General features: G+C 36.4%; 1 protein-coding gene across 1 annotated transcript in view; it reads left to right on the top strand.

Annotated features, from left to right (window-relative positions):
* LOC142336014 (2-oxoglutarate and iron-dependent oxygenase domain-containing protein 2-like) overlaps positions 1-17,148 on the top strand; it is a 28,853-nt gene extending 11,705 nt beyond the window's left edge. Inside the window, exon 6 of the mRNA XM_075384476.1 lies at positions 16,823-17,148. Within this exon, the coding sequence (XP_075240591.1) occupies positions 16,823-16,972 (150 nt within the window). The 3' untranslated portion in view covers positions 16,973-17,148. The remainder of the gene's footprint in view (positions 1-16,822) is intronic.
* The last annotated feature ends 8,891 nt before the right edge of the window (positions 17,149-26,039 follow it).

Below are 26,039 nucleotides of genomic sequence, written 5' to 3' on the forward strand. Positions count from 1 at the left end.
TGGGGACAAAATAGAGTAGGTTAAACAGTTTTAATTGAAACATAAATCATAAAACACAATCTTAACAATTACAGACGTAAAAATAAGGCTGAAAATTGCTGTTTTTTATGTGCGTCGACCCCTTTTACGCGGTGGTATTGCTTCTTCCTCCTCCGAATCGGTTATTTCTCTTCCGTCCTCAGATTCAACAGCTTCATAATCTATGAATGGACAATTGATTGGAGATTCTTCGTCAATTACTGCCTCAAAATCGACATTATCGTCACTATCCAAGTCCGATTCGTTTATTATTCTGTTGAATCCGGGATCAGGTGGCTCCCAATTTTCAAGTGCAGGATCGGGTGGCTGCCAACTTTCAGTAGAAGCAGGGAGCGTGCTGTCCGACTCATTATCCGTTTCCCATTCTTCCCCAAAGAGATCCTCGATTTCATCTTGCGTCGGTGCATCCCACTCTGGATCACTTTCAAGATCAGTGGCTTCAATTGCGTCGGCATGACCGTACGGCAAAGTTTTTATACCGCCCTCAAGAATGAAACGTTTGTCATCGAAGGGACTCAGGGACAATTTATTAATTGAAACAGTCTGTAGAACGTGACGGTCTGACACAATTCTGTTGTTCGGTGTTCGTAGTGTAGATGAGAGGAACAGAGCGTCTTTGTATTTCTGGTGCGTTAATTGTTCCCTGGCAGCTCTGGTAACACCTTTTGCAGAGATTTTTCGGGAATCTAAATGCAAAAAAGTTGCGAGAAGTTTTATCAATTTGTCCTCAGAAAGTTTTTCAAAGAAATGCTTGCTTGCTTCTCTTAAAGTTTAGTGTGATGTATGTGTGATAATGACTAACCATAATAACACAAAAGTTATAAATGAACATAAATCTGTTTTACCTGTTGAAGTTATGGAATATAACTTCGGCTTCAGCGAAACAAACTCGTCGATGAGTTTTCCGGCGAATTCATCTTTGTATTTGAGAACGACGAGTTTGTTGTTGTTGTTGAAAAGTTGATGCTCCTTAGGGTAATTTGAAAAATCAAACTCCGACAAAATATTGGGTTTTGCTGCTAATTCCTTGTAGAAATCGTCAGATCGAATTTTATATAAAAGACTGTCTGTGTCAGAATATAGCAGGCGACAATCAAAATGCGGCTTCATTATATTATAGTGAAACCTATACATTTGAAATTTAGCTAATTCTAGAATTGTCGCGCCAACAATTGTTGGCTTATCCCAAAAGATTCTCTTTGGCTCGTGCGTGATAGCAGCTAAATTTTCGCCGAAAATTTTGAATGTCTTGAAGGTAAAGCGTGAGACATTCTGGAGCACTTGATCTGCATTCTGCGCTAAGGTAAGTTTCATTCTCCTTCTTTTTGACTCACAGGTTTTACCATAAGCGCTATTGTTCATAAGTTTGAACAAATATTCTTCGAATTTGTTCCGCGCGGTCTGTCTTTTTTCCGTGTTTAATCTGATATAGGGCTCCATCCAGTTTTCTTGCGAGAATTGGAGCACGCGATGTACTCTGTCAACAACCAGACCAAGTTGTACATAAAGTTGAAGATTCCGGTAATGGAGCGTGTACCGCTTTTTGTCCGTAACGGTTTGTAGTAACTTGGGGACAGATGACCGCGGCATGTTGACATTGAACTTCAACTCTCTCTGGTAAGTGCTCAACCACTCATCGGGTACTAGTTCTTTTGTTGGCGCGAGAGGGAAATCACGATGGAGGTCTCGTATATTGTGTGGGTACATCAAATCTACTTCAAGGATGTAACCTATGGGAGAATCTGTTGGTGTATTGAGTACCTGCTCGAGTGGGACTTCCACCAGCAAAAAGTCACCAACAGGTAGATGCTCTGTTTTCATGACGCCACCATACAAGTTGTTAGCATCTACCATGAAACCAAAAGTCGACTCGAGCGCACTGTCGTAATTCTCCATATACTTGTTGTTCGCCTTGAAGTAACGTTCATCGTACACCGATGCGAGACCTCCTCTAATCATATTTTCAACAATTTCCAGATGTTCTCGATTTGTCAACAATTGAATATTGGCCCGGCAAATTTTGAGAAATGCATCACCAGCGAGGTTTGAGGCACTGTAGTGATGTGCGCAGTCCAGTCCATATGTGTTCATACACAGTCTCCGAAACTCTTCAAACACGCACTCAAGCAAGAGTGTATCGCACTTCAGATATAAGTTATGATATCCTTCAAGGTTACAACATTGGAAAGTATCAAAAACAGTTTTTGCTTTTTGCAGTTCATAATCTGTTATTTGCAATTTTCCATTGTCTAGGCTGTTTTTCCACTTTTCGAGTGGGGGAAGTTCTGTTTCTGCGAACTTTGAGCGGTCAGTCATGTACGAATAGGGTTATATTCCTTTCTCTTTAATCAAATTTAGAGCATCAGCTGACTGGTCACTATCGAACATTGAATCGAAAATTGCGAAAGCCGAAGCGGGTAGGTTAGCAACTAACTTTTCTAAGGATGAAGTTAAAAACTTGAAAGAATCGATGAAACGTAAATATTCGTTAATTTTTCTGACTTTTCCATCTCTCCCCGTGACTGTTTTGATTAGGACACCGAACGTCATCGATATGTACTTCTCATCTGTAGATGGGATGACGTTTATTGTTGTTGATGGCTCAATTTCTCGAAGTGCCAAGCATACGTGATGAAGGTCGTAGTTAGCGATGTTGTGACCAATTACGGGAGTGAAATTGATTGTGCGTCTTATCCAGTTGCACTTTTCATGAGCAAAACCAAGAAAATCTCCGCGGTGGTGGCAATGGTCCAACACTTTTGTATCTTCGGGTCCGAAAGGTTCTTCACAAATCCAACTGTCAATTGTACTACTTCGATTTGGCACTTGTTGTCCCAAATATATCGGAAAGCGTCTCTTTGAATAGTATACTTCTCGCGCCATCTCATGTAGTTTTTTAATAAAATTTGTCATGCAGTTTTCGGAGCTATCGATAACGAATTCTTTTGGTGTTGAAAAACCGTTCTCAATCAAAGTCAGAGCAAAACCGGAGGGTATGTGTTGTTCGATAACTTCAGTTGAAGATGCGTCCGGATTAGCTGGACAAGATGAGACTGGCATTAGAAACGACTCAAAGTCGAAGTAAATAGTGAATGGAGCAAACCATCGCGCCTTAAAATTTTTGAACCGGAAAGAATTTTTATCATCGCCGGGCATCTTTATTGTTGCTGGTGCATGGTTTCGACATGCATCATCGTGAACTTGATGTTGCTCTTCAGAGTGGGAAAAAGCAAAACAGTTCCTGCAAAGACGCAAATTGTTTGTGAACTGTTTTTCTTTCACAGTGCATACCAGTTTAATGAGGTTATTGATCAGAACATAATGATGTACATCTTCGTTAAACAGGAGTAGAAGATCCATCGTTGGTGCAATGTTCTTGTTATTGGAGACGTACATAGGAAGGAGGTCTCCTTTTGAAAATTGAAACACGTTGACCTGCACGTCATTCATGATTTCGAACTGATGAATATCGTGAAAGCCCATTGGCATAGAAAACTCACCGCGGGGTTTGATAGCCTCAGGTTTCCTGTATGTAGCCGGGTTAGTCAATTGTGTTCTAATGTCTCGTGAAGGGTCAGCTAAGTTGGGTCCGTGCAGTTCGTGGTACCAAGCGGTGAAGCAGTAGTTGAAACATTGGAAATCATCATGGTTGCGTATATTCAATAAAAAGCTTTGATTACGAAGACAGAGGGGCAGCTCAATAAAAGATGAACCACGTATTGGCGAAAATTTAGCGAATTTTAAATCAACCCACAGAATTTTTTGAAGAATCCAACCACTTCCATTAGATGCGAATACGAAGAGGACAGTGAGCATCTTTTCCACCATGTGAAAAAACGTTTCGTCAGACAATTGATGATGAACAGGTGTCATTTCAGAATTGGCGTAGATATCAATGTCCGATGCTTCTCCGTTGTCGCGCGCTTCTTTATGAAGTGATAGTTTCGCACTGAATTGAACTTTTTGTGGACCTTCGTTCAATGTTTTTTGTTCTGTAATGTCACTGATTTCATCTCTCTGAGCAGTCATGAAATCGAGAAGGCCAACGGTGTTGTTACTATCTACAATACGATAAGACTGGAGACTCTTTCTAAAGGCTGACTCTGTGAGGGTACCTCGTTGTTGTTGTTGTTGTTGTTGTTGTTGTTGTTGTTGTTGTTGTTGCTGTTGTCGTTGTTGTTGTTGTTGTCCCTGTTGATGAACAATTGGATTGACAACTCTCGAGTTGTCAAGAACAGGTAACACGTGTTGTTTTCTGATGTGTTCGTTAAACGAGTTTTTGTCGTTGAAAGCAAGATTACAATAATGACAAAGATTTGTAAATCTACCATGGCAGTCAGAGAGGTGAATTTGAATTTCAGATAATTGACGGCGAGTAACTGGACAAATTGAACAGCGGCATACGGGTATACCTTTCTCATCAGCATGAACAGTGCGTTCATGACGAGCACGGTTACTTTTGTTGCTGTAAACGTTGTCACAAAAGTTACACTTTTCTGGCATTTTCAAGATAAGTTTGAACAAACGGTTTCTCAATGCAAGAGTTCTCAAATATGGCTGATTTCAATCTGAGCTCACTGTTATGCTGTGCAAAGTTTGAAAGTTTACGCGCGCAAGTTTGAATTTGAAATTAGCCAATCAAATTGAAGTAAATTTGAAAGCGCGCCAAAAATCAAATTCAAACTTAAAAATGACTATCACTCAGTCAAAGCAGAGACAGAAGTTAAACAACCAAAAAAATGGTTTAAAAAGCATGCAGATTGAACGTACCTTCCGTTTTTATGGTTTTAATATACAATTAAAAATAACTTTAGTAAAAGTTAAAAATTTCGAAATTGATAAAGTTCTTGTTACATGTCGCGGAAGCATGCATGCTAAGGAGCATATAAAGGCATCTACACTAAGGGTCTATATTAAGGTATATCATACTAGAAAACAAGTCCTGGAGTCACCAAGGCTATCAGGAAACATCAGTTGAAACTGCATCGAAAGCCGAGTTTTTTCAGAAGACTTTAACCTCTAAATAAAGGACTTTACCAGGGGTTCATGTGTTGGCAAATATGACTGAGAAGCACAGGAGGACCTCTTTGTTGATGGAGTGTTCCTATATGAAACTTTTGTGTAAACAATTGAAAGAAAACATCACTTTTTTTAAATTTTTCAATTTTTTTGATCAAAAGGATTAAGGGGATTAGGCTTTTTCTCCAAGAATAAAGAAAAACGTTATACGTATGTTACTTCATCAGCTCTCTAACAAGTTCCCATTACAGAAAAACTTCTGTTTAGTAAGGGTAAAAATGTCTCCTTCATGTTAAAAAATGGCATTTTTTCACTTTTAGGGATTAAGAGGGATTAACTAAAATAACAAAAGAAAAAATGCAAAAAAACCATGTTGCAGTAACATTTTTAACCTGGAACTTCTGAGATCTTTGATAGCGGGGACAATTGTCCATCGTATGAGCCTATCCCCGTTCATTTGAGATAAATTTTTCATTGCTTTCGGATCATTACAAAAAAATATTTTGTTATTTTTGTAAAAATTGTTGAAAAAAAGACGGTTTTTGATAAAGATGGTACCTGTTACAGCGATCAATAGCACACTACTCATTGGAATCATCGCTAAGTCACTCTCGTTTTGGATGATCATGAGTTTCAGCTGATATAAAGCAAAAAAAAAGTTTTTTTGATTTCAAGAAAAATGGTCAAAATATTTATGCAAATAACACAAGTTTGAAAGTTTTAAACTTTTGTTTAGTGAAAACAGTAAAAGAACAAACACTGGACCAATCTCACTGGAATTTCAATGCTGGAAAAAGCTCCTTGTTTTACCACAAAATCACCAGAATGACAATTTCAGTTGTTAACCACTTTTTGTTGAATTTTAGATTCGCTCTTAATATTCAAAGTTTTTTTTTTGCAAACTTTTCCTCCAAACAAGAGCTTTTCACTGCAAACCTAATTGAAGCAAAGGTATTCTTCGGTTTCCTGATTAATTATCGTTCTTTCTCTTATTATTTATCGTTTTCGTAAATTCTTCATTTTTTTGAAATATTTCAAAAAATTTCATTTTTTGAACTACGATTTGAACAAACCTTAAAACATTAAATAGACAAGTCTAATAACTAAAGAGCGGTAGAAATCTATTTTTTTAATGACCTTGCTCAACCAAATACAATTTCCTCAAAGTGCAGTGTTCTTTTGGGACATGTTTGGGACTTGCTCAATTCCTTATGAAAAGGTTGAAGATCTTTATTGTGAATTAAGTCTTTATCAAAAATTGTACAAAGGCAATCAACACAATTTAATAAATGTCAGATACACAATTGAATGAATGTCATATACACAACTATTGAGCAATCTAAAGCACGCATATATTTATAGTTTTAGTTTTAAATATCAAATATATCCATCAGGTTGCTTTCTTGTCTTCGTTTTTTAGGAGCAGCACAAACTTGCGGTGTCTCACCGCTTTCCGGCGTTTCAAATAGGGCTGAATTCGATTGCTGTGGGGTATGAAAGCTTGTCCCGGATAAAATGTTCAAGTCGAAATCTTGATTTCCGTTGCAAAACTTTTCTTGATAACTTTTACTGATTTCCGCAAACAGGGATGGGCTAGGAGTCGGTGTAACTGTAGGACTAGGGTCCACTGCAGGCGTCACTGGCACACTTGTGAGACTGGTGGGAGAATCGGGCGCAGACTTGAGTCCTCACATATCTGCTAATTCGTCGCATGCTCGATAAACTCCGAGTTGATTTTCACAAAGTGGAACACACTCACAATCGTAGCGATAGAATATCCTCCGCACTTCGTCTGTCAAGGTATCAACATCGTGATTTTCGAAAGCAGGCGTAGTTTTGGGAGGCAATAACCCACCCGAAGTAATAATGCTGCTCTCAGAAGGCTGCGTTTTGTTAGGTAGAGCTGCAATTGCATTGATAAAGAGTTTTGGAATTAGACAATGCTGGTATACTGTCCAAACATCGCCAATTTTTTTCTGTTGAATCAAGACGACAAAGTTTTCGTACAATGTCTGATAAACAAGAGTTCGTTCTCGGGAAATTGCAGATTCAGAAAGAATTTTTACAGACATTATAACGATCAAAATATAACACTAGTTTCAAGTAGAGAGTGAAATTGTTTAGCAAGAGGAACCAAAAGGTTTCAAGTAGAGATTGACTGTTTAGCAAGAAGAACCAAAGGAAATGAACGCAATAATTTTAGTGGTGCAAATACGTTTTTAACACACCGCTTATCTAGGATCACATTTGTTTTTAATTTCTATTTAATATAACGTAGAAACCAAGTTAACTTTGCATTGCATTTCTTATCTAGGTTAACAACTGTTTTGAATTACTAATACTGTACGTTCCCACTAAATTCAACGTTTTATTCACGTCACACCTAGGGTCACATCTGTTTTTAATTTTCATGTGTTATAACGTTATAACCAGTTGAATTATATTGGTTTCAATTCTGATCTAGGTTAACATCTGTTTTGAATTTTCTGCACGTTCACGCTAAATTCAACCTGTGGTCGTCACACCTAGGGTCACATCTGTTTTTAATTTTCATATGTTATAACGTTATAACCAGTTGAATTATATTGGTTTCAATTCTTATCTAGGTTAACATCTGTTTTGAATTTTCTGCACGTTCACGCTAAATTCAACCTGTGGTCGTCACACCTAGGGTCACATCTGTTTCAGTTTTTGTGGTACCACCAACCATTTCAGTAGGGAAACCTTATCTAAGGTCACATCTGAAATTAATTATGCAATCCAATGTGAATGCAAGAGACAGAATCAAGTACGCCATAGGCGTACTTGACTCTGTATTCACATGTCAGCTGGATTTAATGAGACAAAATGACTACACTGGTTTAATCCCAACTTGCCGCCGCCATTAGTTTGAATCTTTACACATTAGAGTACCTGAAAGTGATAAAAACAAGTTGCACACTATGCCTTTCACTTCCACTAAAGATACAGAATTTGGAGATTGTTATTTTGATATTTCCAAAACTGATAAGCGTTTAATAAGGGCAACGCTGAAAACTTATGAAAAGACAGGAACGTATGTGTTTCTGAAACTGTTTAAAAAAGCAGCAGAAGAATACGAGTTTGAACAGAGAATTTCGTTAACTCTGCAAGAATTTGGGGGTTTGGTCAATACGGCAGAGAAGATACTTGAATCAGAAGAAAAATCATCAAAAGACTGTTCAACAAAACCGCCACCAAATAAAAGGCCTAAGCTCGAGAGCAAGGATGGTGGAAGCAATGTATGAACGTTCTCCAAGTTATTTCAAACAATTTCAGAAACAATTTAGATTCAAAATTGTTGATCAAAAGCCAACAGACATTACGAGTTTGAATAATTATGCAGTTTGTCCTCACTTTGAGTCTGAGTTTTGCCAAATAGCAACTAACCATTTTCACCTTTTGATTGATAGTTCAACTGATATTGGCTGTACAAAGCAAAACAAATCTTTTGCTGTCCCCTGTCTTTTCACAACTTTCAAACACCTATTTTCAAATTCTTCAAAACTGGAAACGAATGGAGAAGTATTTACAAAGTTGAAGTTAGCCGTTGACTTCAATGACAAAACAGGAGAGAAAATTGACCCAGCAACGGTTCACAAGCGTCTTCCAGTTTCAAACACAGCAAAGATGTTGACGACGACAAAAACGACGGCCACAAAAACTACAGGAATCACACAGAAAACAATCCACAATACCATCTCAGCAGAAACCGGCCATGAACAAACTCAAACTGATCAAATTTGTACAGAAACTTTAAAACGAGTTGAAAACATTTTAAGTGGTCCTCATTCTGGTGCTTTTTGTAAAGTTATGGACATATTTGTGAGTGGTTATGGAAAATTAGATATTGATTCTGAGTTACTATTTGTTCGTCTTGTATTTGAAGAAAAAATAAAAAATAAAATAAAAAAAATTTTTTATTCAACAGATATTAAAACATCATATGAAGTGCAAAGCGAAGCAATTGAACATCATTAATTTTTACAATTTGTCTTTTACTAAATATAATATGCGCAATATAAATACAAAAAAGTCCACACAGTTCTGAGTTTTGACTCTGAATTGGTTGATGTTCGAGAAATTGTCATATTTGTGCATTAGTGTCAGAGAGTCTGCGATATAAGTCTCTATAGGCAATAATCGATTGTCCCAAGGGGTCCGCAAAAATAATTTTTTTGTTTCGATTACATAGAAGAAGCCAGTGTGTACCAGGGTTGTTCGAGGGCGAAGCATTTACGATGAGAAAACTGTTTCTGGGGAATTTTTGGGGAAAGTTGTTTGCAGCGAATACACCACAAAATTTGTATTTCAGTTTTCTACATTTTTGAATTAGGTCATTGATGTCATCTTCATCCATTAGTTGGTTAAAATGTGATTTTTTGAAACCCGGCGCGCAGAATCCACAAAAATTGTGCTAGCTTTTTCGCCAACAATGAATATTTCAATATTGTTGGGCAAGGCAGCCGAAAATTTCAGCTCGATCGAAATTGAGCAATTTGTTAGCTCGGGATGAATAAAATCGTGAGAAGCTTGTTGAGTACTGGTCAAGTCAAAAACCATAATAAAATGGTTCGGGTAGTCCGTCAAACTTATGCCATGACCATTGTCAATATAGGCTAAGTCTGATATTGTATTGAAGTAAAGCCGTTTATCATCATTTGTTGATATTGGACTATCAGCGACTGGCATTCCATTTCGATAGATATATATCTGTTCCAAATCAAATTTTCGGAAATGAAATGGATTCTGTCTGTTGTTACCGAGAAAAGCTTCGTTTGTGTTCAGACATAAAGCTAGTCTTCGGATTGGTTCCCTGGCAAATATGTCTTCTTGTTTCCAACTGTGCAGACCAGTAGAAGCCAAAAATGTTTTTGTTAGGGTTTCAAGGTACGGATAGGAAGCCGGGCTGGAAAGCAAGGTTTTTTCAATGGCCGACACGACGTCATCGTTCAAAGTCATCTTGCGCACATACAAATTTGCCTCGACAATTTTCACTTTATAATGCTTAGCGGCATCATCTGACATAATAACAAAGTCATCAATTGATCTTCGAAAAGCAATCCGAAGAGTTACACCACTCATTAGATTCCTGTCACATGTGAAAAAGTCGACTGCAACCTTTCCGTAAAACGTGCATTCATTTGACTGTCTGACTTAAGCTTTTCTTCTATTTACTTCAGTAGTTGATAAGGCTCCCGGATTTTCCTCATACGAGTAACCTTGACAAGCTAACCAAGTGTTTTCTGCGTCTTTGTTGTGTGAAAACTCAGTCTCAATAAAACTTTTGTGAGCATAATTTCCATTTGCATTCGATATTTTTAGTCCGTTGGCTGACACTGTGCAGTCAGAGAACAGTGAATGCAGCACATTATTGCAAAAGTAGGGAGCGTCAGTTTTAGTCACATCTGCAGCAGCTGTACCGTCATATTTTAAATTTGCTTCGGACGACTGAACAATTTTACATTTGACTTCGAGGAATATTTTATGTAAATCAATAAAGTTGTTTCTATCGCCAGCAACTTCAAACTCCAACATTGGACCATTGGGGCTATACACCGGGCCCAGTTTTTGACAAAAACTGCCATCAAATGTTACTAAGAGGGATGGTTTCTCGAACAGATCGAGGGAACTGTGAGTTGCCTCGGATGGTAATAAATTAGCGATCATCTTTCACCTTTGCAAAAAAATCTGATCGACTTCTTTTTGGAGCTCTTGACTTTGAAATGAACGAGGTTTTACGCTGTTTTGTTAACTTGCTTGAACGGCTTCCAATTTGTTTCCTTGGTCTTTGTTGTCGCGCTCGTCCACCTGTTTGTTTTTTGATAGTGTTTGAGACTGTGTTTTTCAAGGCTTGTTTTGGCGACTTTTTCTTTGAGACTACATCTACAAGTTCGGGAACACCCTGTTTTAAAAGCTCTCTCCCGATACGTTTTGCAGCCGGTAAAATAAAACGTCGAGCCAATGGTAAAGAACGCGTCCAATTCCCGCTGCTAAATCCCCAAACCCACTTCCCCTTTGTCTATAGTGTCCGGAGAAGTGCGGCAATGATGTTACCTGATTAGCATAATAGGAATCCATACTAGTCAGAAAACTTCTTGAATTGTAAAGTTAAAATAACTTTACCTGTTCCCGAAAAAGGAACCAATTGTCCTGTTTCAGTGCGAATCTCAATTGAAATTGATTGTATAGTGTTTGATAACAGTTTTTTATAGTCTAAATTTGAAAAAACAATTCGATGTGTTGGTTCAAGTTCGCACACGCTACCGTTTTTCAGACGTTGTTTTGAATCAATGACACGCAATAACGGAGCTTTTGCGTCACCCACATACTGATACTCAATAATGTTTGTGTAAATGAATATTAGGTGCTTTCCCGCGCAAAGATCAGCAGCAAAATTCTCCAAAGTATGCTTTTGTCTCATCACTCTTCATTAATCTATTTGATGTAACTGAATCCATTTTGTAACCAATATGTACACCGCGTCCATCTGGAATTCCGGTAAAGCCCACAATGCTAGGTATTTCCTCACTAGGAAAAGTGATTCCTTCATATTTACCAAAAATTATTTCGTATTTTCCAGTACTCTTGATTTCTCGAAACGAAAAATTGGGTAATCCAACTGTTCGCTTGATAGTACCCAGAAGTTGATTAATATTGTCAAAATTACCAGTCATGAAGGACAGTTTTTCTCCATTGTAAGGCCGAGAAATGACACTAGCATCAGACGAAATTTTTTGCGAGTCTTCGTATCCCTTAAGACTGTATGCTATTAAATCTCCATTCACGACGTGCTCAATTTTTGTCGGAAAAATTATTTCACTAAGAGCCACCCTCCAGTCACCAGAGAGTTGAATTTCATCATTGAAAAAATTGCGAAAAGAGGCCAGAGTGTTTGACCCAAATATTTGCATAGAAGCGGATGAAATAACATGCACAGTGAACTCATCGTCAAAACGATTTCTACTCATTTTCCTTTACACGAACAAGCTGCAATTCTGATTGATAAAATTTTCCTTCTATTTGTTCTTTGTTTGCATCAATGAGGGAATATGATGGCGGAAATAATGTCGGAATATCTGTTATCTCAAAAACTTTGTCAGTAAACGATTGTTCGTAGCCCTTTCTGAAAGCTTTGTCTTTTTTGACAATTCTGACAAAATCTCCAACAAAGAAACGAGGTTTTTGGGAAACAGTTGTTTCAGCGCTCAAGGACACAAGCCGTGGTACGTCTTTTTTTGTAACTTTGTTTGGTGCAAGCTTAGTTATCCGATTAACACGTGAATTTATTGTTTTCACAAAGTCTTCTAATTTGTCAATGTACGAATATGTCCATTTTTCTTCAAGGTACCTATGAATGATATTTTTCAGTGAACGAATATTTCGTTCGGCAAAAACAGACTTTTTTCACTAAAAGTGCTATACAAATGAATTGCTCGTGAGTTGCATAGTCTTTTGAAAGCTCCGAGAAATTCTGTTCCATCATCAACCCATACTTTCTCGGGTTGTTTATGTTTGATCATTTTTTTGAATGCATTAGCTGCTTCTGTTGCATATTTTGTCTTCATTGGCTCTACTCTAAGGTACCGTGACAGACAATCAACTGCTACCAAAAGGTACTTTACATCGCGATTGTATTTTGCAAGGTTGTCAACATATGCTAAATTCAATGACCAAATTTCATTGATATCTTTCACAATCACTTTTAGTCTGGGAAATTGCATTCTAATCGAGCGGTATTTTGTGAAGGACGGCTTAGTGTCTAGATAAGACTTGACTTTTGCTAATGACATTTTGCTGTGTTTTTGTAATCGCTTTGAGCTTCCAAACGATGCAGGACCTCTCAAGTACAGTTGTTCTAATGTTTTTCTCTCAGAAGACGAAACGAGACCACTTTTTCTGATTGGCCTTTTTTGCTTTGTCGTTTCGTTTGTTTTCTCTTTCTGTTGTGGTTCGTTTTGAAGTACCGCGTCCTGTTTGCGGACTTTGTTGCGTTGGGAAAAATTCTTGTTCGCTCTCATAGCTTTCCAATATTTGCTTGGCGTAAGTGTTTGAGACGAGATCAGGCTCAAGTCGAAGAACTAACAAGATTCTTGAATATGCCTCTTGATCAATTTTCTTAGTTGGTTGTTGTAAATCATACAAAAAAGATGAAACTTGTACATCCGTGGGTTTATTGTCAATGTAACTTACTTGGCTCTCTTCCCCAATAGTGATTTGGTTTGATTGGAGAATAAAATCAAGTACTATTTCTGCACGTTTGACTTTGTGAGCTTCTTTTAATTTAACGTTTTTCATAATCGACTCAAATGATTCAACTGTAGGCTTTTTTGCAACAATTGGATCCATTTCACTATCATCACTAGAAGCCTCCATTTTTTCTTCCTCGTTAAAAATTGTTGGATCTGTTTGGACCACTCTATCTGCTTTATCTACATCTCGTTCAATATTTGTTGGATCTGTTTGGATCACTCTGTCCGTTTTTCCTATATCTTCCCTTAGCTTGTTTCGTTGCATAAGTGATAACTGAATAGCTTTGTTTTTATATTGTGGGTTTTCAATAATTTCGCTCTTTTGGGGTTGCTTTGTTATAAACATTCGTTTTGGAATTAAAATGAACTCTTCTGTATGCATTATGATTTCATCAAGTAGAAATAACAGGAAAGACCAACGGCTTTTAACAGTTCTGATTCTCTGCCAAGAATTCTTTTCTTTTCCCTCAAACCTGTTTGTTTGGATAATATTTTTCGAAATGATTTTTCGTGATTTTCGATTAGTTTTTTATTAATTTCAACATTACCGTTGACTACGTTGAGAAAACACTCGCAGAGAAATCGAATAAAGTTTTTAGAAGCTGTCTTTATCAGTTTTTTTAAGTTGATGTCGCTTGACTGAAGCATTTGCCGCAGCATACATAGTTCTCTCTGTTTCATTTGTTAGATTTGTTATTACAGCTTTCGCAGACGGTAAGTAGAAAATTGATGGTCCTGGAGGCACAATGTTTGAGCAATATCGCAAAACGTCCGACGTCTTTGGGTCTAAATCAATTAATAAATGACCAAAAGGCAGTTTGGTAGCTAGCTCGTAGCTTTCTTTAAGAAATTGTGTGTTGTTGAGCTGTCGACCAATTAAACCAATTTGTTGAACGTCACGTGGTGATTTGAATAAAATAATGTGTGTTGTATTCAAGTCGATTGTTCTCGACCACTTGCTTTGTTGGAATAAATTGTGCTTAACGTAAATAACACTTATATTTTTGTGACGACCTGCAGTCGCAAGTTTTGAAAACTCTTTATCGTTAAAAATTTCTTCGCATGAATCATCAAAAACAAGAAGACAGTCTTCTAACTCTGAGATATCTTCAAAACTTGTAAATTTTTTAAACTGTATATTCAATTTTCTCTCTAAGGACTCAAATTTTGGTTGTTCATGCTGATAGAAATAAAAAATGGATTGAAATTTTGGTGAAAAAGTGTTTTGAAGTAACATTTTGAAAATCAGCTCAGTTTTTCCACAGCAAGATGGACCAGACAGTGTCATAAAGAGTCGATCGCTCGTTGAAATAATTTTATTCATAGCTTTGGGTTTGGAAGTGCGTAGCCGACTGTGCAAGAGAGGAGCGAAAACCAAAATGTTGACTCCTCACAATCCAATTGAAAAAATACCAACTTGATGAGAGATACTGCAATAAGAAAAACTATAATGAAAATTTGAGTGAAATAAACAACTTCTGATCGTGGTACTCTTGAATTGCAAAATCTCCAAGATCTCCTTTCCTGTTGATTCTCATCAAAAACCAAATCGGTTATGCCACCTCCCGAATCTAACTGATCCGCAGTTGAACTCATGGAGAAAACGTTTTTTCAAAAATGAATTCAAACAAAATAATTAAATTTAAAAATCAACATGAATATTGTTAGTCTACTATAAAAAATTCATAAGTTGTATAATGAGAGTCTTTGTCCTCTTTTTTGTAAGCAACTGTGTAGCTTGCTTTCATGCCATACTCCATCCCGTAGTACGTAACTGAATCCACACAACCTTGTTCCACAAGCTGCTTAATTTCCTTAGGTAGATTTTCATCGTTCAGAGGCACTTGCACTGGAACTGACCGCTTGGGCATAGGTAAAGGGGTTAGATTCATTCTTTGCATTTTCTCTTTCATAGACATGATACAGTTGAAAATATTCTAAAAGTGAAAGATATTTTAATGATTCTATTTCGGCTCCAGTGCAAACAACTTGCTGTTTCCTCAAAACAGTTTGTCCCCGACTGTCAATTTTTTCCTCCTTGACTAATGTAACACTCAATTGATTTTCAGCCGTTAAGCAACTGTAAACGATCAAATTTGGAGACAAATTCACTTGGAGTACAGACGGTGCTGTCTTTTACGATCGACGGTTGTTCATGAATCAGCCAGTAGTAGAACAATTGAGCCTTCTTCCTCGCACAATGTTTGTTTTTCTGTCGTTTTGGGCAAGTAGTTGAATGCAAGTCACAAATTGGGGCCTCCCGATAGAAACTCAAATGTTCAATTTTGGGGCATAACAAATCCTCAAGGTTGGTAACTTTCCTCTGAAGCAGTTTTTGCAACGTATCAGTTTTCTCTACACCCTTCGCATAAAAATCTGATAGAGGAAATCGAAGCACTACACTTTGAAGAATTTGTTTTAAATAGCAATATGGGTAATCTCCCTTCTCCCAATCCAAACCATGAGGATATTTTGAAACCCACTGATAAGATTTTTGTTCACTCAAAGCAAGAGAATTGAATGAGTGCGGAGGCGAGAATGAAATTGTATCCGTGTAGTTTTTACAAGTTATGGCTAGCTCTTTCACAATAAAATCAGATTTTTTGCTTCGAAAGCCTTCAAAGTCAAGAACAACCACTCTTGCAGTCAACATTCCAATCGATTGAATAAACGGTTTTTGAAAGTCTTTAAGTAAAAGCAAAAAGTAATACCAGTCACATGACCCACATATTCATTTGTGACTGGACAGGGTAAAACGTATGAATAACCGGGTCCCTTTTCACTGTACTCATACACAAAACCACAAGCGTCGTGAAGGATTGCATGTAGTCTTAAAATTTTAAAATTTTTGAAATAAACGTCTAATGAAGAATTGTCAATCCCAATCAATCCGCCATACGGTCTCAATTTCAATGCAATTTCCAAATCGAGGTCAGGATCCAAATACAAGCAAGTTGCTAAAAAATACAAAAATCTTTCAACGTATTGCGAATATTCTTTTTTCACTTTCTTGTATATCTCATGAATCCTATCCAAATCCACTGTAGCAATTGTTGTCATCGCGCACTATTTCAGAAATGGTAATTTCTAGACAGTAACCCAATCCCCTTAATCCCTTTCAGTCAAGTCTCCCTCAATAAAAGGGTAAAATGTTTAGATAATAATTCGGCTGTTACATGTAAAAGTTATGTTGTCCCTGCATGTAAAAGGTTGGGTTGTCCTATCCCATGCAAAAGGTTGGGTTGTCATAGCGCATGTAAAGGGTTGGGTTGTCATAGCGCATGTAAAGGGTTGGGTTGTCCTTCCCAATGCAAAAGGTAGGGTTGTCCTCAGGACAACCCTATCTCTTACATGGGATGACAACCCCCCCCCCCCGATCTTCCATGGTGTATACGTTACTACTGGTGTTATCTTTAAGTATCTGAATTGGGCCAGTATCCATCTAATTTTAAATTGATTTATGGAAGGTTAGAATCGATCTGAATGTGTGCTAGGGTCAACACAGACACGGTGCTCTGCCAATTACTGGTGGAAGAAGGGCCAATCTGATTGTATGGATGATGGGAAGGGGAGGCTATGTCAATGTGAGACCATACCCACCCGGACACCAGATGACAGCCAAGGACAGGTGGTCAAAGCCATGAGCAGCTGAGATCACATCAGATCTTAGCATCGCCATCACGATGCCAGCAATCATATACTAACCATGTACATACATATTTCCCATTTGTGCAACTTGAATCTGTTTGTTTTTTATGCCTTGTGAACAAAATTATGGCGCTCAGGCAGTGTGAAGAAGCGAATTTGCCTCAAAGGCTGTTCTAAGAGAAATTGATTACCAATCGCATTTTTTGAATATTATAATGGTATGAAAATGATAATTCGGGAAATCATCTTCTATCAAGGCTGAGAAGAAACAGATCGATCTGTGAACTGCAAGTTGAGTGCTAATAATGTAAAACTGAAACTGAAAGGGTTAAATTATGTAGTTGAGATTACAATTAGCATGTAATTAATTTGGAATACAATTTACGCATTCTAAATACTTTTTTGTTGGAACGAAGAGAAAATCGGCGTTTTCTAACCTAGATTTAGAAGATCAACGTGTAACAAGGAGGCTCGGCAATGTGCATGCCCACATATTGTTCCGACCGCATCGCGTCAGTTTCACTCGTAAAACGAAGCTGATTTTTCAAACCAAATTAAAGATTAGCTGATAGTTAGTTAATTGATTAGCTTCTGAGAAGAAATGGTTTAATTTGATATAGCTGCGAAGCAATAGCGAGGCTATTATTGTTATCATTGTGGTTTCTTTTCGATACAAAAGATTTGAATTGTACTGAGCGATGTTGAATAGCAGTGGTGCTTTCACCAACTTGGGAGCAGAACATCAGCTGCCGTCTAAATCAAATGTTACTTTGTTAATAGCCGCCTCATCTTCTCAGCCGGCTATTATAGCGCTCCTATTTTTTTTTTACTTCGTCGAATAAAAAAATGTTTCGCTTTACCTCATTTTGCCGCTTTTTCAACATTTTGCGTGAAATGTTTTTGACTTCTCTAGGCTAGTTTCTCTCTTCTCTCATTCTGCTAAAAGGGATTTTGAGCATCAGTTGCTCAGCAAAGCAATTCAAAATGAACAAAGTCAGTATAAAAATTGGAGTCAGAAATAGAAACGGGATAAACCCATAAAGCCCAATTTTAGATGCCCGCTATTTGAACATCGTTCCTATAAGTCTTAGTTACCATCTCTAATGCTTATTGGTATTGATAGTAGCCCCTGTAGCCTCTCTCTAAGAAACAGAAGTACGTTATGTTCAACTACGAAATGCCATCAAATTAAATCGGACTTAAAAAATGTTTTTGTACAAAAATCTTTTTTTTTCAAAATCTTCTATTCTGTCAATCCGAATCATGCTTATTGGAATCAACGGCGGCTATTTTCCGGCAATCTGCCGGGTATGTTTTTACTTGTAAAGTCAAATTTGTAAAGTGGCTCTCTAAAAAATGACGTCTGAACCCGCTGAATGAACTTTGAATTTTATGAACATTTACTAGTTAAAGGTCAGTAGTGTGCATCTAAGTAGTGCCGAAACGTATATGCCCTAATTCTTGAGTATTAGAGTCTCCAGTTTTTGATTTCGAATATTAATTTTGAAAAAGCCCCATTAGGTATTTTTCCTTATAGAGCGTATGTGTCTCATAAAAATGACAATACGAATCTAACCCAAAAAGTCTAGTGGTCTATTAAAGGACTGGTGGTCAATCTGTCTATCTTGTTTCTTTAGTTGTTTCAATTCCATGGAAGGCCACAAGCGTCTATCGCGGCTAATTTCCGGATATCTGCCGGCAATGTTCTTAATATCTGGTCACGTATATTTGAATACTCGATTTCCATTTGGAGTGGCAATTTTGGTTACATCGAAACAAGAAATGGCAATTTGTGGCGCAAGAAGGATTTTACTAATCAAATGAAAGATTATCTGAGAGTTTGTTAACTGATTAGCTTTTGAGTAGAAATAAATAGTTTAATTTGTAATAGCTGAGAAGCGATAGCGAGGCTCTTATTGTTATCATTGTGGTTTCTTTCGATACAAAAGATTTGCATTGTACTGAGCGATGTTGAATAGCAGTGGTGCTTTCACCAACTTGGGAGCAGAACATCAGCTGCCGTCTAAAGCAAATGTTTATTAATAGCCGCCCTCATCTTCTCAGCCGGCTATTATAGCGCTCCTATTTTTTTTTTTACTTCGTCGAATAAAAAAATGTTTCGCTTTACCTCATTTTGCCGCCTTTTCAACATTTTGCGTGAAATCTTTTTGACTTCTCTAGGCTAGTTTCTCTCTTCTCTCATTCTGCTAAAAGTGATTTTGAACATCAGTTGCTCAGCAAAGCAATTCAAAATGAACAGTCAGTATAAAAAATTGAAGTCAGAAATAGAAACGGGATAAACCCATTAAGCCCAATTTTAGATGCCAGCTATTTGAACGTCGGTCCTATAAGTATTAGTTACCTCTCTCTAATGCTGATTGTTATTGATAGTAGCCCCTGTAGCCTCTCTCTAAGAAACAGAAGTATGTTCAACTACGAAATGCCATCAAAATAAATCGGACTTAAAAAAATGTTTTTGTACGAAAATCTTTTTTTTTCAATATCTTCTGTTATTTCAATCCCAGTCATGCTTATTGGAATCAACGGCGGCTATTTTCCGGCAATCTGCCGGGTATGTTTTGTTTTACTTGTAAAGTCAAATTTGGTCTTTGGGTTATCTTAATATCTGGTCTTGTAATTTTGAAAATGAGTTGCGATTTTGGTCACATCGAAACAACAAGTGTCAATTTGTGGCGCAAGGAGTGGAGTTTACGTAAGGCAATTTGACTACAGTTTCTTATTGTTTTTATCGCTTCAAGGCTGCTGTCAGCTAAGCGAAACTGTTTTGAACAGTGCTGATTATTACGAGCCATGGTGAGTTCATATATCAAATAAGAATGACTTCGGTGATCTGTTTTTTAATCGGTTAAGTGGAAGTAAAACAGAATGTTAAAGCCAATGCAACACGTGAAGACAAACATTTAGGTTTCAGCCAAAGTGGAATCATTCGAGCATATTGACAATTATTTTTTTTTTGGAGAACAATTTAACCAATTCAGTTTTTAGTTTCCTATTTACATGCAAATTGGAACCATTTCGCCGGTTACGGTACTTTTATTTTCCAGTTATAACGACGGAGTCTTAGTTTGCGGTTGGTCCTCTGGTAGTTGTTCCGTCCCACTTTAGTGGAGGAGGAACTATATGCTCAACTGCGTTCTCTTGGTTTAGGCAATTTTCGCCGATCGATATATTCACCGCCGTTTAGAGTTGAGTGGCATCATTAAAAAGCTTGTCACAAGAAAATCGAATTTGTGTTTAGTATAGTTTTTTCGAAAGAGTTACGGAGTTTTAAAGTTTTGGGACGTTAGGTTCACTTACAGGTTAGCTTCGTTGATTTTTGCAATGAAATGAGGTTTTTAGTTGTTGCCAAATAGTTGAGCTCAAAGCAGTTTTTTAGATGGATACCAACTTTTTGTCGTTTGTAATCGAATTTTCGTTTTTTTTATTGTTTTGTCTATCTCTTCCTCATTTCGTAAATAATTATGCAAAAAAGTAGTTCAGCGTTGTCGGACTTTGTGCTGCTGCACATTACCGAGTCTCCTTGTTTTATATCTGTAATAAGTTTTATTTCAATTTTTTCAAGTTGGTTTTATGTGATTAAAACGATAGAATTTACTCCATTTGTGATTTGTTTGTGACTAACGTTAATTTTTGTCGGCCTATTTGTTGTTTTTTGAGCATTCCTAATTTTTTTTTTAAAATAGATTTTTATGAAAATTGTTTTGGTTTGTAAAAATTAGACAGTGTACAGTTTGATACGGTAGTTTCTACTCAAAATAATTGATCATATTTTCAATCAGTAATACTCGTTCGCTTAATCAGAGTACCTAGTGATGACGCCTCTGGAATACATTATTCAACAAGTTTTAATGTTGCTAATTTTGTCACGGTTTGGTAAGAGGCATTAATTATTTTGAGTTTGTTTCTATTTAAGTTCTAGGGCACGACAGTATATTTACCAGTTAAATGTCAGCAACTTACAGTATAATTAACAAAGAGGCTCGTTAATGTGCGTTTGCACATGATGTTCCGACCCGCGCTCATCTACATTCTTGACTTAACTGTCTTTTGACTTACATTTTTGACAAAGAGATACCAAACTGTCTTTTGACTTACATTTTTGACAAAGAGACACCAAAAATAGATATTTGAGTTTAGAAAAATCGTTCCACATCCAAACTAATAAATGAATTAAATAATACCATGCCGCATTAAAACGAGATCTGCATTAAAAAGACTATGAGAAGAGAACAACAACAAAAAAGCAAAAACAAAAAATTCACGGCAAAAACTCAATATTTAAATTAGTCGACAAAAAGAAGAAAAAATGAGGCGAAATTTTAAAAAAGTCAACATTTTTTAAACCAAATAATTCCAAGTCTTAAAAATCATTAGCTTTTAAATAAATGTTTCTTGATAATTTTACTAAAAAGTCATAACGAAACCAATAGGACCCTTCTTTGGTTAGACTAAGCCTTGAGAACGGACTATAGATGCAGAAAAGCTCAAAAAAATACGAACAACAAATTACAAACATTGTGAAAAGACAAATTAGTGAAGCCATTAAAATCATTTGTTATTTACTGCAGATTGCATTTTTAATTCAATTTCTATTAATACTAATTCAGCTAAAATTATACAGAATGAAGAAATAGGTTCAATTGAGCCACATTTGAAAATCATTGGGATCCCTTATTACGCGATTGTGCTAAAGGTGGAGAAAAAGACACGTAAATACACCACTCACATAACATTTTTTGAAAACCCATATTGTCCAACAAACAAAATATCAGTTATGTCATAATATCAGTAAATATGTTACTTTTTAAAATACAGGGAATGATATGGGACCTCTCAGTGATGAGAATAAGTTACAAGTTAACGAAAACGACAACAAAATCCTTAAAATCTTAAATGTTATACACTTTAAGACTATTCACCAAAACTTACCGCTTGGGATAACAGTTTTCAATCAACCCTTAATTACAAGCTAATGAGACCGGTCAGCATGTCACGGCTACCCAAAGAAAAAAAACAGGCTAACACAGCAAATTCAAAAAAAGGAGCGAGAAAAAAGTCGAAACCATAAAAAAATGATTTCATTAAAAACTTTTTTACTTTCTATTGATTTTTAACAGAACTGGGATTCTTCTTTTTAACAATTTGACTTCAACAAATCAACAAACACGATCAAATACATTAAAACAACGAAATTTTTTTAGAAAATCCGTTGTATCAACACCATTAATTTCAATAGCTTTCACTGGAAGCTAATAAATACGCGAAGTAATGTCACGATGAGACAACACGGTTTGTCATTAATAACTCATCGATAAGATATTACAAAAACCCCTTGACTATGAAAACAACAAACACAGGCAAAATCCAAAAATAAATAAGTAGAAAAGTGCGAGAATAAAGTGCCGAAGCCATTTAAACCATAAACTTTTCTCTGAAAACATTATGTATGATCCATTGAACGGCTTCTCTAAGCCAATGCAACTATAAATTTGAGGATTGCGTGTTAAGATTCCAAAAGGAACTAAAATTAAGAAGAAAAATCCAAAAACTTTTTAAAAAAATGAAAACTCGTGCCTTGAAGTCATAACACCAATATTCAGATCATAAAACCACTACGACTAATTTTGGTTGAAGTAGTAAAGAAGGGTCCGGTCATTACTGAGACTGACTTACACGTCACAAAATAAGGGTGAAGATGGTTTAATGTTAAAAAAAATTCTCAAAAAATCATTTTTAATGTCTTAACAGCCATTAAATTCAATAGCTTTCAACGAAAGTCAATAAATACGCTCAATTGTCCCTCGATTGGAGGACAATGATATTTCTCATGCACAGGTAATCAATGGGACACCACAATATTTTTATTGACTATGGAAACAACAAATGCAAGCAAAAACCAAAAATTCAGTGGAAAATTGCGCGAAAAAATTGTCGAAGCCATTAAATCCGTAAGCTTTTCTCTGAAACTTTATCCATGATCCATTGAGCAGCTTCTCTAAGCCAATAGAAGATAAGAACATCAGGATAATGTGTTAAGATTTCAAGAGGGACCAATAATACAAAAATATCCAAAATTAAAAAAAATTAAATCTTTTGGCATTGAAGTCATATAACAAATGGTAAGAAGATAAAAGCGCTAACCAGATTCATTTTGGTTGCAATAGAAAAGAAGGGGGTCCGTTCAATATTGAGACTGACTTACAATTCACGAAAGTAAGTTTACGATCGCTTAATGTTAAAACAGTTTCTCGAAATATAATTTTCAAAGATTTAACAGCCATTGACTGTCCAATCAAAGCTCTAGATAGATTCACTTAATGCTCACTACAAAACCTATTGCACTTTTAGTCAACGATTCTATACCACAAGACACCAAAAATTTAGTAAAACCTCAAAAGGAAAATCAAAATTTCATTCAAAATTACGAAAACTCCGTGTCGAAGCCAAAAAAACACGAGCGATTCCCTGAAAACGAATTTTTTGTTCGTTGGGTTTCATTAGACTGTAAATAAGGTTTGTCATTAACGGAACCTCAGTAAGAAAAATGACTGGTCTCTAGGTGACATAAGAAAACAAAAAATGAAAGTTTTCTAAAAAAGCTCGCAAGTAGAATTCGATTTTTTGATAGTAGAGTTCCCAATGAGATTAGAACTAGTCTTCTTATCGCTTTTCGTTTATTAGGAACCCAAACTTGATTCTTTTTGTGACTTGAAATGTAATTTTGAATCAATTTTTTAATAAAATATCTTAATTTGAAGAAAATTACACTAAAAGTGAACGAAATCATGTAACATATCACGTGTTCACACAAAACTTCAACCCTCGATAACTCATCGAAAAAAAAAACGAAATTAAAAAAAAATTTTAGTTCCGAATTCTACGCTGGACGAGCTTTTTAATGATACCACTCATATTTCTCTACGATGAATATATCGGTCGGCCAAAATTGTCTGAACAAAAAAAAACCATTTGAGTATATAGTTCCTCCCCCCCCCCCCCCCCCCAAGTGGGGTCGGAACAAAGAATTTACCTGTCTTCGGATTTTTTTTCTGTTAGCGCGACGCTGAAATTTAATTTTGGAACCTCTCTGCTGTTATTTTAATCGTCTCTTGTTTGATCCTTATATAGTTTCTTGTAAATTAATATAGCAATTATTTTTAGCCCTGTTTGTTTTTACGAGTCTTTTTATTTACGAAGTTTTTTATTGGTGTTCTATAAGTTCTTACAATCCCAAGTTGAGTGTTTGTTTTTTACAGGTTTTTACGATGCAAAGTTGATTATTGGTTTATACATTGATGTATTTACAACTGGCTAAGCATTGGTGAGGCGCTTTTTGTCAATTGTTTTTTTGGAGAGTGTTTGAACATGAAAGGGCTTGGTTAGCCAATTTGTGGCAAGGAAAGCAAGTTTTGCAATTTTTCTCAAAGTTTCCTCAAAATTCTTCGAGCTTGCACTGGGATCAGACTTTTTTCGGAAAAAAACGGGACACTTTTGTTTCCGAATGAACATTTTATGTTTGATTATTTTTTGTAATTCTTTAGAGCTATTTTTTACTGCTGTACTTTGGTTGAATCGTTTTCTGAGAGTTATTGAGGTAAAAATAATTAAGATTATGTTAAGGAATTATTTATTGTCAAGCTCGTGGCATCAATTTTGCCAATCACCCAGCCTCAGTCAGCGGGCGTTTGATTAAAATTTGACTGCTTTTTTAGTTTGTTTCAATTGATTTCAAATCATATATAAGTTAATTCTTAGTCATTTACTTGCTCTATTTGGCCATAAAAATAATTTGCTAACTCCGAAAGCCATGCTGTCTACGAGATTATATACAAGATTAATTTGCTTCATATGAGGTTAAATTCGTGTTTCTGCGAGTCATGCCCAAAATCTCGGGACGTGAATTTAATGGCGCTGGAGATGTGACTTCTACACTCATCATTTGATATGGCCCGTTCGATCATTTTCAGTTCTTTGCTCTGTCTCGTTGGGGTAATTGCTGGTTCTAGAGTGGAATGGAATTCTTATGATTCTTTGCGTCCATATTTTCAGTAAGTTTTGTGCAGTCCAAAAATATGATCCTTCTTTCGAGAATAATTGAAGCTATTCTTGCTATTAACTTCTTCCACTCATTCTTTCAGATGTTTGTGGTTAAGAAAAAACCACCATTGTTTGAATTGCCCCGGCTATCAAACAAGGCAGGCGAGGGCTGGCTTTCATATTAGCTGGCTTATTTTAGGGAGGCGAGCTTCGTTGAGTGCAAGGGGCAGAAAAGGGGGGAGTTAAAGTGGGATGATGGTTATGCCAAAAGCCAAAATGGCCCATCACATCACCTGATTTTTCGTATCGCCAGTTTTTTTAACCTATATTATCCTAGTTGAAAATGAATTCAATTGTTTTGCTGTTTGTTTATTTTTTTTCTCGGATTTTCCGTGGCTGAAGATGGGTTGAAGAAGGACTGATGACGGTTTGAGGACGAGTTGAAGTTGGGTTGAAGTCCACCTTTCACAGGCGCATGCACGTAAAAGTACACACCACATACACACAATCGCACGCAGTGACGCACACACACACACAAACACTGCGGCAAGCAAACCCATACAAAAAATATTTGATATTTTAATAAACCTTTGATATTTTAATTTTTTGCGCTAACCTTAGGCATAGTATTAATAATCGGAAAGTTTAATTGGTCCCGGTGACGAAAAGCATCCTAAGATGATCTCTAGAGTCTGCTAGTGCTGATTTTTAATGAGATTTTCTTAATTTTAGTTTACTTTCTTTTATTTTGGCAAGAATCTTCCTAAATAATCCATCATCTTGCAAGATTTTTTAAGAATGCCATTTTTTGCAAGAATCGTGCAAGATAACCACCTGGTCTCGACCATGCTAGTAAGTCGGTAAATGAGGTACACTACGAAATATTGCCATCGGGATTTGCATTTTTTCAATTTCTTTAGACGAAAAGTCAGATTGCTTAAGCGAGCTGCAGAGCATTCTAGTATAAAAATTGTTGTGCATAAGAAAAGAGACACACGGCTGCAA

Source organism: Convolutriloba macropyga, chromosome 3 (genome assembly GCF_964194025.1).
Source record: "Convolutriloba macropyga chromosome 3, txConMacr16.3, whole genome shotgun sequence".
Taxonomy (NCBI): domain Eukaryota; kingdom Metazoa; phylum Xenacoelomorpha; order Acoela; family Convolutidae; genus Convolutriloba; species Convolutriloba macropyga.